A 19,796-nucleotide genomic window follows, 5' to 3' on the forward strand; every position below is an offset into this window, starting at 1 on the left:
CTGGATTGCAGCCACAGCTCTCACTACTATCTGGATAAAGCTTTATTTCTTTTTTCTTGTTTTAAATGTCCAATGACTTCGTTTAGGCACAGCCTGTGCAAGTGGTCAGTTTGGGTCCCTGTTCACTGCATAAAGAGAACAGGGTAACAGCCCCTTAGCTTATCCACTCTGTTTTGTGAAGTAAATGCAGTTTACGCCTTTCAGCTGAGGATCTGAGTTTGCAAAGGAATTCTGGTTGTATTCTGCCCGTTCCTTACTCCTCTGATGTTGCCTGTCAACTAGTGGGGATTCAGAGTCCAAGGAGTTTGCTACAGGGTCATTTGTAGTGAATCAGAGTTTGGCATAAGTGGAATGCTGTCTCCCATTCTTGGGGTTTTTTTTTTTAATTAAAATGTAACAGATAATAGTAAAAGGTTGTTTCAACTGTTTTGGGTAGAAAGGAGCTGCATGATGGCAGTTTGGCATTAGAAGCATCCAAGGGGCCTTTAAACACAGTTTAGCTGGAAAGTCCTGCCTTAGTACTCACTTTCTAAAGACTCAAGTGAATTATTCCTTCACCACATTTCAGTTCATGGCATTTCATACTTTCTCTGTTTTTGAAATGTTTAAGTAAAAAATTCCAGTGAAGCCAGTATTTTACTTACATGTTTGCTACTATAATAGCAGAGACAGTACTAAATCTTTGCATTAGCACAGTGTTTACTGGAAGATCTGAGATGCATACGCAACCAAATTCAAGAAGAATTCAAGTGAAAGCAAGTTTGATAGGTTCCCCCCCCCCCCCCCCCAGGTTTACAACATATTTTCTACAAAATCTCTTTTATGAAGTATTGAAGAAAGAAACACACACACCCAATAACTAGGATGTAATGTTTAGTCTAAACAGTATTGCAATTGTTTTAAATAAATCCTATTGTTATGTATGCTATTTAAGCTAAGTTAAAGCCCCAACCTAACCTAAGGCTGACTAATTTCACTCTTAAAGACTTTTCAGTGTTCATGCAGCTTATGTTCTCTGCTGCTTTCAGCAGGAGCTTTCACTAAAAAAGGCCAATATGGTCTCAGAATATCATTGTTCTAATTAGAAAGTAATTGTGTTACTCCATTGGTTATCCTGTAGACATCTGCAGTGGGATTGTCAAGATCTTCAAAGGCTATCTTTGTTTTCATATTTCATTACAATAATCCTTCAAAAATTATGTTACTTCTTACACTGCCTTACCATTGGCCTGCATCTCATCTCTCAGCCCACTTGGGAGGCTCTCCAGCAAAAGAAGTTAAAAGGCTCTAAACACTAGATTCCTGTCTCTTTGTCATTTCCTTTATTTGAAAATTAAAGAAGTTTAGAAAGAATATTGCAGGAAAAATGGAACTGGTTTTGTCAGATGATGGCAGTGTTGCTGGGGCTGTCTTCCTCCATTGATTTCCTTCTGAGAAGCAGGAGAACAGCTTGTTCCAGCCATGTTGAACATCACTCCCTGTGGAGAGTGCTCAGCCGTCATCCACAGACCCAGGCGAGTCTTTAGCATCGCCATGTACAGGCTGGGGCTGGCTTGCAGCAATGCAAAATAACGATTGTCAGTGCTCTGATGGAAAACAGGCTTTAGTCTGCTTCCATTTGTTGGGGTCAGTTTGTGTCTAGGTCCCGTTTGTCCTTAATGGGGATACAGTTGCAAAAGATTGGCAGGGGAGGAACGGGTGCCCCAGCAGGGTTTCCCAATATGTTTAATAATAGGTTTTCAAAACTATTAATTTGATTTAGTTGTTTATTGATTGATTCATACTAGTGACTGTAAGTTGGTCTCAGTCTTAGGGAGAAGGGAAGTAAATGGTACAGACTTTGACTTTTCTTCATTTATAATGCACCTGTCTTGGTGTATGTGTTGGTCTTAACTCTACAAACAAAAAGTGTTCTGTTTTCTGAGGTGTGACTTTACTCAAGAATTAGCAATAACACACTTTTGTTTATCCACTGTCCCTCTGGGGAAAGACACGTAACCTAGAACTGGAGGGCAAGCATGGGCTGGCAGTCATGGCCGTGTGGTAGGGAGTGTAACCCTGGCAGAGTGCATGCCTGCCCGCCTGCCTGTGTACCTGCTAGCGGGCTATGCTTACACTGGTTTTCTAACCTTACTTCTGGGGGCAATTCTAGCTGTCCTGCCTGCATCCATGCCTTGGAACCCAGGGCTGCACAGCATACACCAGGGTGGGAACTGCTAGGCTCGCAGCCAGTTGTCACAGCCCCTTAGGTTCACAGAGAAGACCCTGTGCGCAGACCTCCCTAAGCTGTGGGCCACCATCCTTCCCCTCTGGTTCTCCCAGTCACCCATATATGAGGCTCTGCCTGCTGGCACCTTTCTGCACCTTCCTGCCTGGACCTGCTCTGCTGTCCTGCAGAGAAGAGCAGAAGAGAGAAGGCAAGAGTCTGAACAGAAGTTTATATGCAGGCGTGGGAGTGCAGTGGGAGAGGTGAGACCACTTGCAAGCCAGGTCTCATGTGGCTTGCTCGCTGGCTTTCCTTCATAGTGCCATGGGCCAGGTGCTCCTGGATTGGCCTCTGTCCAACTCCTTTTCATTATACCAGGAGTCTTGCTTATGCTTAAGGCTGCTGCCACAGAGCTCAGGCTGGCTGTGTATGACAGCTCTGGGCTTACATCAACCCTCTGGACTGCACTGACTGTCAGATATGAGGCTCCGGCTCTGTGCTGCTTTTCTCCAAGTGCAGACAGCCACTGGGCTTCAGGCATCCTGCTCGGAGCACATCACCCACAGGAAGCTGGTAGGCATGGGTCCTGCGCATCCATAGCACTGACTATAAGCTTTTTGCAGGTCAGTTTTGTCATGACGTCGTATGAGGTCTGGTCCTGGAGTGTCAGACCGGTGCTTCTGCAGGTTTATGCAGGTGAGCCTCCATGCAAATAAGTTTCCACTGGCAGAGTTTCTTCATGACTGTTTTTGTGCTCTTTCCCTCTCTGTCACAGAGTTTTGCAGAGGGCTTACCTGCCCTAGAGGAGCAGTCTGGGAGGCAGCTTCTGGAGAGTCCTTTTCTCTGGGTCACACTGAGAGCAGTAACAATGTGTAAATACTTACAAAAACTCCACATTCAAACTTTTTATTTGGTTCCAGCTCCTGTTAGCAGAGTTTTCCCAAAATACCATTTCTCCATTGCCTAGAAGTGTTCTGGTTACTAGTCTTGTCCAGCTGATGTTGCTGTACTGAAACTGTTTTTAAAGTTAATAGTTCTTCCTTGCTTTTCCCCCGTGGTCACCTCATTGTAATGATGGCGTTACTATTTTTCTTAAAGTCTGTTTCTGTGTTGGTTCGGTTGTCCAGCTTGGGTTTTTAGCTTTTTTTGGGTTTTTTTCAAAGAATGAGTCGTTCCTACTTTTCTCAGGATACAAGTTGGAGCAGGCTCTTTGTGCAGTGACTTGCAGAAACTGCAGACTCCTCCAGGCTGAGGTCTAGAGCTCCTCAGCCCAGTCTGTTTCCCAGAGGTTCCACAGGAACCACTTAGTTCATCAAAACTTGCTCTTTGGAAATAATAGATCTTAAACAAAATTAGACTTGCTGTTATCGTTCCTACTGAATCGCTTTGTGCTCCTCTCTTCCAAAGTAATCCTCATTACTTAAGATAAAGAGCAGAAAAGAATCTATTCTTGTTCATTCAGCAATGTGGATAAAAAACTTGTTAGCTGTCACATCCAGGAATAACTGCCTGGCCTTACCATGGCTAATAGCATTTGTTCTCCAGTCTGTACTATGAAGTTAGACTCCCACGTTAAAGTAATTCCCATTTCTTTAATGATGAAGAGCTCTATGTCGATCCCTGTCTGGTGCAGGAAGTCAAGAGCAGACCCAGCGTCTTCCTCTTAGAAGTCGTCTTTGACCATCTTTCTGTAACATTTCCAAACATTTTCTGTTCTCTTCTATTTCCAGAGTCTGCTGTTCCATTATTGCATGACAGCATCTTACCATATAAAACCCATATTTCTTTTCCTTAAAAAGCACAGACCTTTTGACACCTGTTTCAATAATAATTGCTGTTCCACCCTGTTTGTGATTTTTCCTATAATAACACTAGTGCCTTGAGTGCCTCTTTTATTATGTCAGTCTGCCTGCGTTATTAGCACACAGCTATTTTCGCTGCTGGGTTTTTTGTTCACCTTTTCTGCTCTTGTTTTTGGTTTTAGACTGCATCTGGCTCCCTAGTTAGATGATATACAGTCTTTTCACTGATGGTGTCACATGCCTCACCTCTTTTCTTCACCATTAGTAGCAATTTTTTCTTTCAAATCCCTGAAATACCTTCCTCGGTGGTGTTTTCATATTTAGCTGGCATTTTCCCTTTTGCTCTCTGGATCCTGAAACCATTATGGAATTTATGTTTGCCTCCCCTGGCCTTCCCTTGCGGTGTTCATGCTGTGGCTTGTGCCATGGTGGTTCCACTAACTGGGATGTTTGGGTGAAGCCCTCCTGAAGACTCATCTTGCAGTGAAAGTACCCAAGAGCCACCTTTTCCTGCAGAACCAGTGGTGGAGAGAATGGAGGGTTTTCCCAAGGGTCACTTGGCCTATGCGAGATACATCTGTTCTTTTTCAGTTGGCATGTCTTGTGCTTGCTGGACTGAAAGATATACTCGGTTCTCAAGGTCTGGTGGACATGAATGTGTTTTGAAATAGCATGAGAAGGAAATGAGTACTTACAACAAACACTCGTGTGGGACAATGAGGTATGGCTTATTTGGTCTTAAATTGTCAGAGTTTTGTAGAGGGCTTCCTCCTGCCAGCCATCCTCCTGCTTTGCTGGAAGAAAAACCTATTGTTAGCAGCAGGGACATTATGAAGGCTTGAGCCATGATGACCTTAATGTTCCAGTTAGAGATAACACACATCTGCATAACTGGGGACAAAGAGCATGTGTGTTTGTGTGTGTGTTTATCCTTTGGTCAAAAAAATGTGTGTGCAACCTGTAAGGCTGCAAGGAATTACAGCCCTCATAATCCCATCTTCCACTGTAGAAGCTGAGGCTGCAGCAGTCAGTTAAGAAGATGGTTGAAATTCCTGATCACAGATTAGGTAAGTACATGATGGAACAGCACATTGTTTCTCTTCTGCGCTAGGCTCACTGGCTAGTGCTTTCTCCAGGTGATGCTGTTTTCTGTTCAGTATTACAAGCTGCACAGGCTGGATGGACTCAAGAAAGACTTTACTGTTACTTGTGTGATGGGTAAATTTTATTTTCACATCCTTCAGCACTGAAAATTGAGCTTGCCAGTAATGTACACCAGAATGAAAAATATTTCAAACATGAACAAAACCAAAGCAAGGGTCTCTGCCCTGTTCTTGGGAGAGAGTGTATTATAATATGCCATTTTTACATGTAAGACGTATATCTCATCTCTCTTTAGTCAGCTGTCTCTTAGAAGATTTTTATCTTGCACCGGTAAAATATGTATTGGTGGTGTGAGTCTTTCAACAGTTAATTGATCTTAATCTTTACTACTGAGATGAAAAGTTAGGATGACATGTTTTGGTTTCATACAGCTTTCCAAATGATAGATGAACCTCTTTCAGTTTGTGCATGTGCAAGACCTTCTGTAACTCTTTCTCCTACTGTTCTTTTTATTAAAGCTAATACTTCTAACAAGAATGTATTTCATAACTGTTCATGCAGTTTTTCAGCTGATAAAATGGTATCATTAGAGAATGGAGATTGTATGTAGCTTCATGATGGTACAAATTTAACAAAATAGAGGAGCAGGAAGAAGGTTTCTTTTACAAATGTTCTATGTTTTTTAAAATTAGACCTCTCAGAATAATTTGTGCCGTAGCTTACTTGGCAATGCTGGAAATGAATTTACAAAACAGGAAAAACTATTGGTTCATTTAGACCCGTACCTTTCTTCTTCTGTGTCTCATATTAGATCCTTTCAAAGGAGTGGGAGAACCACTGTCACTGCCAGACCAGTTTTGTATTGTTAGTGAAATTGCTTCCTCCTGGCCTCTATTATGTCGCTTCCAAAATTCTCACTCTTGGTCTTTCGTGCACTGTTGTTGAAGTATGAATACAATTTCTTGTTTCTTCCCAAGATCTTGGTTCTGAATCCTATTGGCTTACCATACGCTTCCACAACTACTCTGTTTATTTTAAGAGCTCTTCTCAACCTTATTTAAATATTTCAGAAGAGGACTCAGTGGCATCCTACACCAAGGAGTTTGACAGAGTTACAGTACTTACAGTTCTCTTCAGGTATTTCTTTCTATCTTGCACGTTGCAGTTTTATTTTAACAGCTATGTTCTTATTCTGTCATCAGGCAAAATAAATTAAATACAGGGGGGGAAAAAAGGGGGTGGAAAAGCCTTCACTCTATTAATTATGCTCTGTATCTGACCTAACCTGACTCATACCAAGGTTAACCATCATGATGTGGGAAGGGAAGAAGCACATCTATTAACAGACAAGTTAAATAGGGGCAAGCTGCTGTTTGCTCTGTTGCAGTTTAGTAAGCCCAAAGATAAAAGGCGGAAGACACTGTTGCTTTTGCAACTTCTTCCTGCTGCTGAAAACTGAAAATATTGAAGAAACAACTCACAAAAGATGTGTAGGAGTGGGCTGTGCTAGGAATCGAGGCAGGGCGTAAGACGACTGATCTTGTGGAAAAGGAATAAACTGGACTTCTGTCTTCTGAGTACTGTGGCAGTGTTTTACGTATTCCAGCTAGAGCAGAGCATTTGAATGGAAAAAAGCAGTGGAGGATGCTGAGGCAGAAGTAGAAGGGGATGAAAACTAGCATACTGAATGATGAAGTGAAATTCTTTACAAAAATAGTTCTGTTTTAGATGTAGTAACTTTAAATTAAAAGAAGATCTTATAAATTCCTTCCTGATGAGGTAACATGGCAATGGTTGTAGTGTACAGATGGTGCGGTTTATTTACTGACTATATTTTTTACATCAGTTGGCAGTAACATTTTAGTAGTACCTAAATATGCATCTTAGGTGCCTCTCTCTAGGCATCTGTGCTAGAAAATTCAGGCTATGGATGCTATGAACTGCTTCAACTGCCATTTTCTTTAAAACTGTATAGTATGGCTGTAAAATTAAATACCCTCTAGCAAAATCCAGAGGGACTGTGTTATCCAAATTTTGATTACGATTTCGTTGGAAGGGGATGGATTTGAAGCATTCAGTGAAATCAGATCAAAAATAGAAACAAAAATATCAAAATAATACAAACTATTGTAAAACACTTCCTTTTTTATGAAATTAACTCAGATCAGAGATCACAAAATAATAAAAGGACAGCTGTCACATACAGCTTTCTCAGGTTTGTTTTTAATTACTTTTTGTCAATTCTAGAATTAACAGTCTGCTACCCAGGGGTTATCCTCTGCATTGCTGAATGTTTGTATGTAATCTCATGTCAAAATGTTTCATGCCTGCTATTTCACCACTTCGCAGGACAGATTCAGATCTATATGGGTAATGTGCAGAGTGAAGTTCAGCTTAAACACATCTTGAGAATATGCACTAGATCCTAATTCCACAAACTGATAAATTGTGGGTTAGTTCCTCAGTGAAAGAACTGGCTGCTGTTTACCGATTTGGTGTTCACTTTTGAACACTTTGCTGAATAGGGGCTTGAATCTGAAGTGCAGCAAACAGGCCTGCCATGAGGTTTGGGACTTACCCTTCCTTGGTGTTATCTTTGTCAAAAGAAGTTTTGACTTCGAAAGCAGTGCTGGCAAAAATAACAGTAGGCTCCCACTGCAAGGGGAGGTACTGCAGCTGTGGTGGAGTTCCTGCCCTTTGATGGCTTTGAACTGCGTGGTGAATTCATGTAGGTGCTTGAGGTTTCTTCCAGGTCCTTTCTGATACCCTATGAAGGACACTTGGAGGATGAGGGACCAAGCGCTGAAACTTCAGAGTAGCGTAAAGCACTGAGTGTATAGACAGCAGCTGTTTGTTAGGGAGAGCTGTGGCTGCTGGAAACTTTTATCGCTTTCGTCACTCTCCAATGTTGCCCGTTTCAGATTTTGATATACTCTTCCTTCTTTGTATAACACCCGCAAGCCTTCCTTTTCCTTGTTGATCCTTACTTTCCTCTTTCACTGGGAAAGCTGGGCATCTTCTGCTTTCCGCTAGCGAAAAATGAACACACAGTTTGTGTATGCAGTCAGTTCACCACTTTAATTAGCAAAAAGAAATCTGAATGCATTCATTTAAATACTTGATTTTCTAAATTCCGAAATTTTGTATGTAGTTATTTTTAACCGTGTTTCCTAGGGAAAGATGTTCCTGCAATCATTACTCACTAACCACCTACTGTTAATAACTTCAGGAGTCTTTGTGTTCATCACACACTTGAGGTAGGGCAGAGATCTCAGTTATGAAATCCACAGCTTCAAAAATGCAGACAGGCAGGTTGAAGGGAGAGGATCCAGTTACCAGCCTGGTCGGGCTGCCATGCAAGGCCAGCCCTTACGGCTACAAGTGAGAGGATCCGCATGGAAGAGACTTCAGAAGGATGCCAGCTGTGGGGCAGGGGCCATCAGCGTGGGGGCACTGGTGGGTACCAGGGTCTAAGCAGGAAATGCCAGTCCAAACAAAGGCACCATTCGTTCACCTGCCTTCAGTGCTCTTCCTCATGACTACTTTCCAGCTCTTCTTCTTGACATCTTTCTCAGGAGAACACCTCCAAATTGTGAGCATGAATGCTGCGCAAGAATGAACTGGCTTTTCAATTTGCCCTCAGGCATTGCTTCTGGACCTCTTTGCGTGGTCTCTGACTTCTGGCCCTCGGCTCTTGTCTTCCTTCTGCAACCAGTCCCTGCTTTTCCTTTTCTCTCTGCGGAAGAACAACTGAAAGCACATTGTCCTGGATCCTACTGACGCCACCCTGGGTGCGTGTCCCTAAGCCCTCTTACCTCTGCCAAGGCATTATGGAATAGCGCTCTTGTTTTTTTCAAGAATATACCAACAGAAACCAAGCTAGACACCACAGCAGGTGTGGATGGGCTTGAATCATGGTTGTGCTTTGGAAAACAGCTGCTGTGGATGCAGTCATGTGTTGTAAGCAGCCCATGTTTGTGTCGTGAAGTCATTAAAGAAACATGGTTGTACCATTAGTGGTCCAAAGGCTGAGAATGCACCTTTCAAGGTAAAACTACTTGCATCAATTTTATCTCGAAGCACAAAGTTTGTTACACGAACAAAACCCGCAGTCAGCAGGAAAAGTGTTTTTTATGGTTGTGTCCTTTTATTCTTGCAGCAAAATTATCATTGTGCTACAATATTACCCAATGGTGGGACCTATCTAAAGTAAAACAAGAAAACAAAATTTAGGAACAGCTGATAAATGCTGAAGTTGGCTGTATGAGTTACACAGTAAATTCAAGTTCTAACAATCTTCTGATTTTATGGTATGAAGGAGATGGACAAATTCTGATTTGGTTTGGCTTTATTTCTCAGGCTTCTTTGCTTTTTGTCTTGCTTTTTAATGTTAGATAGATTATGCTTCTTGAGTTTAACTAAGGGGAAACTCTTGCCGTGTGGGCTGTCTGGTCTGCGGACCCAGTCCTGCAACACAGCACGTGGTCAGGAGTGAAGCTGTTTGGAAATGGCACTTTCAGCATAGATGCTTGCAGCAGGAATACTGCTTTTGATGTATCTTCAGACTTGGAAGATTAATATAAATTGGTAAAGCTGCTTTTCTCAGTAGTCTTCTGGTGGCTCTTGGAAAAGGATATGCTGACCTGTCCAGCAGACAGACAGGCACCTGCTTTCTAGTATGTGGGCACCTTTTATACTAATTTAGTCTGCTGCTGCTTCAACTTAAGCTTTACACCCACTACACTGTTGCTTTGCTTACTGTTTCAGCAATTAAATAATAGAGCAGCCATTAGAAGTGTGTTTCCAGCTATTCACAGAAAAGTAGTACATACTTAAACTAATAAAAATCCCTTTTTTATCCTTAACTGGTCAAGTGAATTTCTGTTTTGCTGAGCAGATAGTGAAATCCTCTCTACATCATTTGCATTGTTAATAAATTGCAGGGCTTTATACCATGTCACATAACTATAAATAGATTTGAAATGTATAAAGGTACGGTTAACAGTGAGAAGTAATTTTCTGACATAATAGCCAAAATAAAGTGCCATGAAGCTATTAGTAGTAAATTGAATTTTTTGGTATGTAATTTAGTATAAATACTGACAAGCTGAAAAAAAACCAACCCAAACAACAAATGCATACTCATTAGTCATTCAGTTTAGCAGTGCAGAGGCAGCAGTCGGCCAGGGTGTGCATTTTTATGTCTGCTTCAATTGCACACTTCATTTATCTGGACATGGCATAGGCGGCTTTCTCTGTCACACAGCATCGCTGCACGATTAGCAAGTTGTGCCCCAGGGCAGCTGGGACGCTTTGCTGGGGCAGATGTTCTTTTCAGCTTATTCAGTGTCCGTTGTGGGGTTGTTTACTGTTGTCATAGCTACCTACATTTCCATAGCAGCCGAGCTGCTGTGTGAAGCAAGTGAATATAGTTATAAAAGGATCATATTTTGTTCTGTCTCTGTAACTTACCATCTGTCATCTGATTGTTCATGATGGATTCAGAAACCAATTTAATAACAGCGGCCAGACGATGATTTTTTGCTTATGTTAAAGTGACAATGGGTGAGGATGCAAATAAGTTGGTGCTTCAATGAAATGCTGGCTTCTTCCCATCCCCCCCTTAACTGTAGCAGTTTGGCTTCCAACACTTTCTCAAACGTTGCTGAAATCTTCATCGACAAATCAAAATGACCAAGTGTCATCTTCTGTACTTGCTCAGGTGTAGGTGTTCCTTACGCTTTCGCACTCTACTGTCAGCTCATCCCTGTGTGTTGCTTCCAAATTGTGATGTTGCACCTGCTTTCACAGATCCTTTGTAATGAAATCTAAATGCTCTCCACAGAATTAAACAGCAAATTCATGAGGCTAACAGCAAAGGTATCATGCACACATGACTGTGGTTTAGTGACATTCATCATTGCACTCTCCTTAATAGTAGCAATGGGACCATGTGCAAGTTTGGGGGTAAATTCAATGTGTGATCAACAAGCCCTCTGAATAATGAACTCTTAAACGTTTTCACTGCAGAGATTTGGTTGAACCTATAGTTTAGCAACGGGGGCAAGAAGATTAGCCCAGTTGTAAATAATGTATTTATTGGTTGATTTTTCCAGATCCTGACATTGATGCTGCCACTGCCATGATGCTTTTGAATACTCCCCCTGAGATACAAGCAGGTTGTGAGTAGATATTTCTATAGCATATAGCAACATAGACATGTAAAGATAATATTCTTTTTTATAAGTATACAGCGTACCAGATAAAAAGAAGGATTTAATGAAGAAATATAACTTCCCTTGTAGACCCTTACACTTCCTTGACCCTTACATGAGTATAATTTTGTGGTTCATATTACATTCTTTGTTACATGAATAATAGTAATCCGTGATCTCTAATGTGAAAGAGGGGTTATTGTTATTCATGACATAAACATAAATGAGTAATTTCTATTATCCATACTGATAGAAAGACCTGGGGCAACAGCCAGGAGAAAGGCAGGGAGAGCAAGAGAACGAAGGGTACATGGCATATGGTTTTGTTTTCGTTTTGTTTTGATTTTACTCCCATCGTATGAGTTACCACAGCCATCTGGATGCTTTTCATTCACTTGGGCACTGTTTCAGCTCCTTCCTTGCACACAGCCTGCCTGCTTTGCTTTTTTGCTGTGTCTGATACAAGGCAGTGGGCCGGCCCCAGGGAGCAAGGAAAGGTCTCATTTCCTGCCAGTACTGTCCTCCTTGTGCTGTGACCAGACCTGGCGGTGTGATGCTGTGTATTAACAGACCACTGAAGGGGCTCTGGCCCCCACTGTACTAAGTTGTGCAAACGGTGCAGGAATCGTCCTGCCCCACAGAGCTTGCAGTCAAGATATTAGAGGAATCCATAGAGGAACACAGCTGCACAAAAGCAGGGAGTACAAGAAAACAAACATATCCCTGGTCAGCAAGCACGGTAGTAATGCCAAGTGACAGGCAGCTCTGAAAAATGAAAGCAGAAGTTAAAATAGAAGCCATTATGCAGCCTGTCTAGCATCACTGCTATTGTTCTAGCTTGGGCAACCAAATCCAAATTCCAAGGGAAGTCTTGATTTGCACTTCGATACTCTGCCTGGGGAAGAGACTCAGTTAACATCAAAGCATTTCCTGTGCAGCCGAGGAAAGCTATTGTCAGCCTGCTTTGTGACCCTGCCAGAGAAATACCTCTTGAGAAGCTCCTCTTGGGGAGGAGCGCGATGTACCGAGACACTGTCCATTCTGGAAAGAGGGAAGGGTGGTCCTTGTCCTCCTAAACAGCCCTCATGGACTGTGCGCAGTAAAATGGTGAGCAATCCCTGTTATGTGTAAGTAGGAAAAGGGAAAGATTTTATTGAGGAGAGGAGGTGATGTTGGGCTTACTGGGAAGAATAAAATGGGAGATTTTCAAAGGTTCAGAAATGTGAAGAAGTCAGATTTGTGGGGCAGAGAAAAGAAAAAAAAGTTGGGGTAGGATGGGAATGAAGGGGTAAAAGGCTATGTGAGAGAGAGGAGACATAAAGCAGTATGTGCACAAAAGAGGACAGGGAAAACAGAATTAATCTGAACTCCTGGAGGAACGGGAGAGCAGGAGAAGACTACAGACAAGAAAGGGAAGAGATCCATAGTAAGCTGCATATACTAAACATACTGTAGAATTTCATCGCATGTGTGTGTTTGTCAGCATTGCAGGTGTTTGCACGGAAGTGGAGTTGGGCGCTATCATTTCATAGAGATCATAGCTGTATTAGTTTGTAGAGGTCGCTCTGAGGAAGAAAATTCTAGCTTTCTATGTGTTTGGCATATCTCTGCCCTCATGTCACTTTCCCAATGGGCTGTTGCATCAGGAGGTCATAAGTGAGAAGGAGATGAAAGCAGAAAGATGGCTCCTCGCTCACATGGCTCCCTCCTTGATGTCTGTAAGTAACGAGGCTTTCCAATGTGCCTTTAAACTGAAATGCAGGGTCTGCTCAGAAGTTCATGAATCCTTCCAAACATTGGGTAGAATTGGCTGGTGCCAGGAGGAAAGGGCAGAAGTTTTTATTGTAACTTCAGAGGTCCTCTAAATTACAAAGGAGAAATGTTTTTGTGTGTGTGTAAATGGATACCTGAGGAAGTAAATCAGCCTGTCCTCTTAATTGCAGTTGGGTCTCACTTACATACTGCATTAACAACGTCTTAGACAACTTAGAGCAAATTAATTACTGCTGCACATTAAGAAACACTTGCATGAAAATTCACATTTTAAATTAGTTCTCAAATAAAAGGCAATTGGGCTGCAAAAATCTCATTGCAATGCTGAGCATCATCTAGAATCTTACAGTTTGTTCTCTGTGTTTGTGGCAGTCAGTGACTGTCGTGGACTGCGAATGATCAGGGCGGCGAGCATGCTGGTACTGTTTGACCCCTTGAAGATTTAGAGTTCTGTTTGTCATATCAGACTGTGATGTCATACATGTGCTCAAGCTATCAGGACTGCAAAATTCCTCATCTTTTGAAGACAAGATTTGAAGAGGGAGGGACATAGTATACAGTTTGGCCACAGGTGTTAATGCGTGTTAAAGGGTGAAAACATCCTTTTGGTCTGAGAGTCTGACTCCCAATGTGCCAGTTACTTCCACAACAAAGATGGTCCGATGGAGGCAGAACCCAGGTGTCATTTCACGGTATAACAACTTGACAAATCAGAAAGTTTAAAACCCCGGTCCATTAAGGCCTTTGCCTGTCCTACAAACATTTAACCATCATTGTGAAACATGGGTACCTACAAAGTAGATTCATATGACGGTCTGGATTCATGTTTGTGTGGACGGTTACATGTGTTGGCTTTTGACTTTGAAGGCATCGTCTTGGAATAAAAGCTACCTTTCGAGCAAGATAAAAATCCATGCTTGTTTAGGCAATGTGGGTGCTAAAAGCATCTTTAAAATGAAGTTAGCTACAGCCATCATTCAAAGTCATCTTAAAATTTATTCTTTCAATATAGTCTTTCAGAAAGGAATCCCATCTCAGTGGTGTTAGAAAAATCCAGAGTAAGCTATTCCTCCTTTGTAACAGATTAATTAATTAGCTTTACGGTTTTAAATGACCCTTTAAAATTCCATACACGAGTGAAACACTGCTAACAACCACACGTGAATTCTAAAATCAGCTTTTGCTTTTATGTGAAATCTTAAAATGGTGTCTGAGCTGGCAGAAACATTGCTTACTATTTACCCTAATCACACCATGATTTAGTTTTCATGACACACAAAAAAAAAAAAAAAAAAAAGAGTAAACCTCTGTTATTAGGTTTATTTTGTGTTTGTGGGGTTTTTACTTCATAAGCATACAAAATTGATTGCTCGCAGTGTCACTAAAGGTTGGAAATAATGCAATTATAGTTGCGATTTTGACATACAAAATCAATTTCTAAAATATTAACACTTTGTAGTATTTTCACAGACCAGATATTTCTAGATTGTAACTAAAGGCAGAATTTCAAAGTAGCCAGCTTGGTGTGAGACTACTGAAACATACAGTCTACCTGGCACCAATAATAAAGCATGAAAGATACTGTGATATGCCAAGAAAGGGCGTGTAGGAATATAGTTCCAATACTTTATTTGCTTCAGTTTATGAAAGTCCTTGTATTTCATCAATTTTTGTATGATTTGATTATGTTTAAAAAGAAACAGCAACTGAAACCCCTGCTTTCTTCAGTAGCAGCTATCACAAGTTACAAATACTTTGGATTTTATTAGTAGCCAGTACATGAATATTAATTCCAAAATACATTACTTGAAAACTGTATTTTGACCTGCAGGGTTCAAAGGGTACTTGCTGGGCCATCTTGGGCAAGTTGCATCAAATTTCTGGGCCTGTTTTCCCTGATGGGAATCTTAATTCACAGAGAGGACAAAGGAAAAGGAGACGGTGAACAAATGGTAAAGCTCCATTTACAAGTCATTCCTATTATCTCAGTGAAGCCCATGGGTTAGTTTCATACAATCATTAAGATTTTCAGTACTTCAGTTCTTTCCAATGTCTTGAAAGTAATTGTTACTAGCTGTCACTCCAGTGTCCTGGGCATGCCATTTAGCCTTGCCAAACCATTGTGTTTTGCTGTGAATAAAATGGAGGTTGGTTTTGGTGGGTTTGCAGTGTCTTTGGACTTCCTGACATTCAAGTCGCTGTAAGCATTTTCAGTAGCAATACCGTCTTAACTGGAGAGGTCATTCCCAACTCGGAACCATTTGCTCTTCAGGAAGGCCAGTAAGAAGCGAGTGTGCGTAGTGCGTTGCTGTTACTGCCAGGGAAACAGTGCTGTGGTCAGAGAGATTACACTGGAAATCTTGATCTAACTCAAGAAGCTCTTCACTCAGTGATATTGGACATAGCTGCCAATTCATGAGTAGTCCTTTGCCCGTTGCTATACAGTATGGGAATTGCACACAGATAAATGTAAGAACATTGCTCAAGCTGAAGCATAATACTGCAAACAGCTATAAATAGTGCTTGCAGAAGGGGTTTGGGTAGAAACCAGGAAACCGAGAATCCTCTCAGCTCTGAACATCTATCTTCTGTTTTCAGTACTGCTCACCACTACTCACCCGGGTTAGATGGAAAGTGGTGGCCTTCAGGAGACTTGGAAACACTGGTTTTGTGGGTGGGTCTTTGCAGGAGACAGAAGCGCTGTGATAAAGATGTTTGTGAAGATATGAGCATGGAGGTTTGCTGGGTGCTTCTTAAAAAGCAGGCTTTCCAAGGGTGCCATCAGTGTCTCTCTGGTTTGGAAATTTTATTAAACTTTGTCTCAAAGCATATAAAACTCAGAATAGATACATGTATTTTAAATTTGGTGGGAGAGGTAAATTCCCTAAAGAGACTTACTAATACTGTACCTCTATACTTCTAAAATTGTAGCCCGATCAAGTTTTCTTTTTAAGCTAATGCAAGTGGATTCCATTCCACATGGAAGATATTTACAGAATCAAGACAAAAGATTTGTATAACATTGCCTTAATAACAGACAAAAATTCTCCAAATAGGATCAAATAGAACATGCTGTTTTCTTGGGATGTTTTTATTGTAGTTGAAACTTTAAAACTGTAATGTTCTTGTGGACAAGTTACTGTAACTTATTAGACAGCTCCAGCCTAACTTTTTATATCAGAAAATTATAATCATTGACAGTAAAATGTTTTGTATTTTGATTTAGCAGCATGGCTTAGTTTGCTGTTGGGCAGTTCCAGCATCACCAAAATGAAGAATTTCTAGCTGTGTTTTCCTATTTCGACAAAAAATATCTCGGAAGATTGAATTATTTTTATTAAAAGTCCTTAGACAAGGTGTGAGTGCGATAGGATTATCAGGATATAGTTCTCTCCCTCCACCTCAGATTTTTGTTAGGAGTCAACAGCTTGTTGGATGCAGCTTTGATTTGCAGTTTCCTAGCACTACAGACTATGGAACTTAAAAGCTCTAAAATTGTCCTTGAGCAATAAAACAGAAGAAGTTAGGCAGATGGCATCAAATTTATGCCTGGGATAAGAGAGCTGGAGTGAATAAAGTTACAGATTTGGCAGATAACATTTGCTTTTGGCAACTTCTGATGTCCCATCAATTATACATTATTTTCCTGTTTTCAGTTCTTGTGGCCTGAGATGAAGTGTTCTGCTAAACACCATCCTGGAAGAGGGATTGGCAGAAAAAAGCTGAATCTGATAGATATTAGCAGAAATTCAGTACCTCTTGTCTATATTGATTTCTTCTGTGCTACAAGGGACAGGTCGAGGAAGAGAACCCTGGGATAAATGCATGTGCCACATAAAGATGCAAGAGGCAGAGAACCAGTCTGTCCCTACAGGATACCTTCATACTGTAATTTTTTCAAAGTTCATTTTGAATAAATACTATTCAGTCTTCTGTACTAGTCTAAATATTGGGGACCTTGAGCTAGACAGCTTAATGAAGCGTATGCTTGTTTCCCAGATGACATAAAGAACATGTATGTTTGTTACCCCTTTCTTTTTAATTTCCTCGACTTACAACAAATTACTCTCAGCACTGATAATTCCATTTAACTTCTATATGCCAACATTAAACCACGAAGTTGGTTTCCTTGTTTAGTGAACTGTTGGGGTGTCAGTGTGTCTGACTACCCATTAAGTATTTCCTCCTTTTCCATGTCAGCTTTGCCAAACTGTGTGTTAGGCAAATCCTTAGGGAAGGACCCAGTCTAATATGGGTTTAATTGTTGTGAAAGTCTTGGGAAGAGGTTGTTAGCTCAGCTGGATGCGGGAGTTTTGCTTCACATGCACACACACTTGCAAGTGAGAGATTCTGGATGCAATCTGTCGAGTGAAGTGATGAATGAAGTCCATAGTTTGGGATATTCTACTCGGCTGATGTGCACACAAGACAATGCTCTGAATTAAAACAGCTGTGCACTGGCAGTGGAGTGATCATGTAGCCTTCGACTTAATTTTCCACCTCCAGAGGCTGAGTATGGGCTACAAAAGAACTGGATTTTCGAGGACTTCTGCTGGATCTTTTTAAGACTATCTGAATGTAGTGTTTTGATGGATTCAGATTATGGTATGTTCTACATGGCATTCACTTCATTGTCTGTTAAACTGTAATGTGAAAGTGGCTACAAGAGACAGGTTATTTTCCCCCTTGGAGAATTTGAGAGGTGCAGTTTTGATATTTTATATTGGATGCATCACTTCTCTCCACAGCTAGCTGGTGAAGACTTGACATGCCAGCAGATCCTACTCAGGTTGTGGTATTCTACCAGAGCAGCATAACAGGCAAAAATCATTTGCTTGTTCCTGCAGCAAATTAGGAGCAGATTCTCTGTCCGCTGTTTAACTGTACTCTGGTAGAACTATTGCCTAGGTTTAAGCTTCCCGCAAGCAGAATGCAGCGATGAAAGCTGAAAGGTGAATGATGATTTTTGTTGTTTCAGACTCTTTGTGTTTCACTAGGAACATTTTGTGGAAGAGGAGACCTGTATCAAAGAGATGCACAGATCTTTTTGCATTGTTTTCTTGAGCAGAGTCTCTCAGACATAAACATCGCTTGGCACTTGCACAGGAAAGGTGTAAATTACATTTCACACTTCTGCCTAGGAATTGGGAACCATGTGACCTGCCTCTACCATTGGTTAAAGAAGTATTACAAAAGAGGAGTCTGGACTGTAAGGTGTTAGTCGAGACTGGCACTGATCGATGATATGGCTTATAGTAAATTATCTTACCTCCACACCTTGAATCTTCAATCTAAAATATAAATACCTCACCTCAAAGTATGGTTTTGAAACATAATTAAAGCTTGTAAGGCATAAAAGTATCTGTGGAATAAAAGCACCACGTATTTTCCGGTAAATAATTCACAACCCTTCAAAAATACCAACATGTGCAAGTAATACCTTGGATAATAAATAGCCATCTTCATACAGCCTGCAGAAGGGCAGGGAAAGTGTCTGGGGTACCAGGGACAATGTGTTAGCAGTTTATATACATAGATTATTATTTTTTTAAAAACAATTACTGTCATTTTGGAAAGGATGGGTATTGATGCTTTAAATGCTCTGGAGATGCATGAGCAATAGAGGTCGGTCTTACAGTGGCACACTAGTTAAGTGAATAACTAGAAATTAATACCTTCTACCATTGAATAATTAATTTGATCCTGCTTTTTATTTTAGGTTTAGAATGCTACAGAAGCTAATTTACCAGCAAGTTGGGGGGCGGGGGGTGTTTCATTGTGGTTCCAGATGTTCACTGAAAGGAAAGAATCATCTAGTGTCCTCCTTCAGTTGATCTCTTGAATACAACCTTTCTGGGTTTCTGTCTGCATAACTTAACTAGAGATGCCACGGTAATGCTGCATCATAATTCAGAGAGTTTGGGGAAACAAAAATAAAGATCAGCAGCAATAACAGTGCTGTTGCAAGCTGGAATAGTTATTGAATTCTGGGTGGTGATTTCAATATACAGAGTTGTGATGAACTTCAGAGAAAAGTAAGAATCACAAGAATCATAGTTAAGGCAGCTTCTGGCACGAATATTCCTATTGAAGCCTTGAAATGACTGGTGGCATGCTGAACAGACCAAACATAATGGAAGCGAATTTCATAGGCAGGAGTGGGTACCAAGTTCTCTCTTAGAGGGTATTTTCAGAAGGCAGCAAACTTCCACTTTTTCTGTTGTTTTTGTTTTCTAAACAGTTACTAATTCCTGAAGGGAAGAGCAGGGGCAGGGAGAGAGGGGTGGAATGTGAAGCTTTTGAAGACAGTGTTCCCTGAGTAGCACACCATGACTTATGATCCTGCAGAGTCAAGGAAGATGAAGGGTGGGTTCAAGTGGGAATGTCAATGTATAAAAAGTCTAAGCTATGAGACTTGGCAGTGTATTTTATATACAGGAGTGCAGGATAAAAGGAAGCTGGGAGAAGGTAAAGGAGGAAAGACGTGAGACAGTATTTTTAGAAGAGTTACAGGGAAGCGAACAGGATTTTTCAAAGCAGCAATGGGAGTTGTCAATAAGGCAGAAAGAGAGGAGAGGAGAAAGGGTAAGATGAGCATCAGCTAACTCTGCCAACAGACCAGGATAATTAGGTAACCATGGAAAGAAGAGTTTGGATGTCAGGGAGCCTCTTGCTCTCTTTTTGCAGTAGAACTTT

At 41.1% G+C, this 19,796-nt stretch overlaps 1 protein-coding gene across 11 annotated transcripts in view; it reads left to right on the top strand.

Moving 5' to 3' along the window:
- Nucleotides 1–19,796, top strand: part of FOXN3 (forkhead box N3) — a 211,903-nt gene that overhangs the window by 172,116 nt on the left and 19,991 nt on the right. For 7 of the 11 annotated variants that reach the window (XM_037394595.1, XM_037394594.1, XM_037394593.1 and 4 more), the window contains one exon: nt 11,229–11,294. The exons of 2 other annotated variants lie outside the window; for them this stretch is intronic. In XM_037394595.1, coding sequence (XP_037250492.1) covers nt 11,229–11,294 — 66 coding nt within the window. The remainder of the gene's footprint in view (nt 1–11,228; nt 11,295–19,796) is intronic. 2 more of the 11 variants (XM_037394597.1, XM_037394601.1) reach the window with 1 other exon arrangement.

Source organism: Falco rusticolus, chromosome 7 (assembly GCF_015220075.1).
Source record: "Falco rusticolus isolate bFalRus1 chromosome 7, bFalRus1.pri, whole genome shotgun sequence".
Lineage (NCBI taxonomy): Eukaryota > Metazoa > Chordata > Aves > Falconiformes > Falconidae > Falco > Falco rusticolus.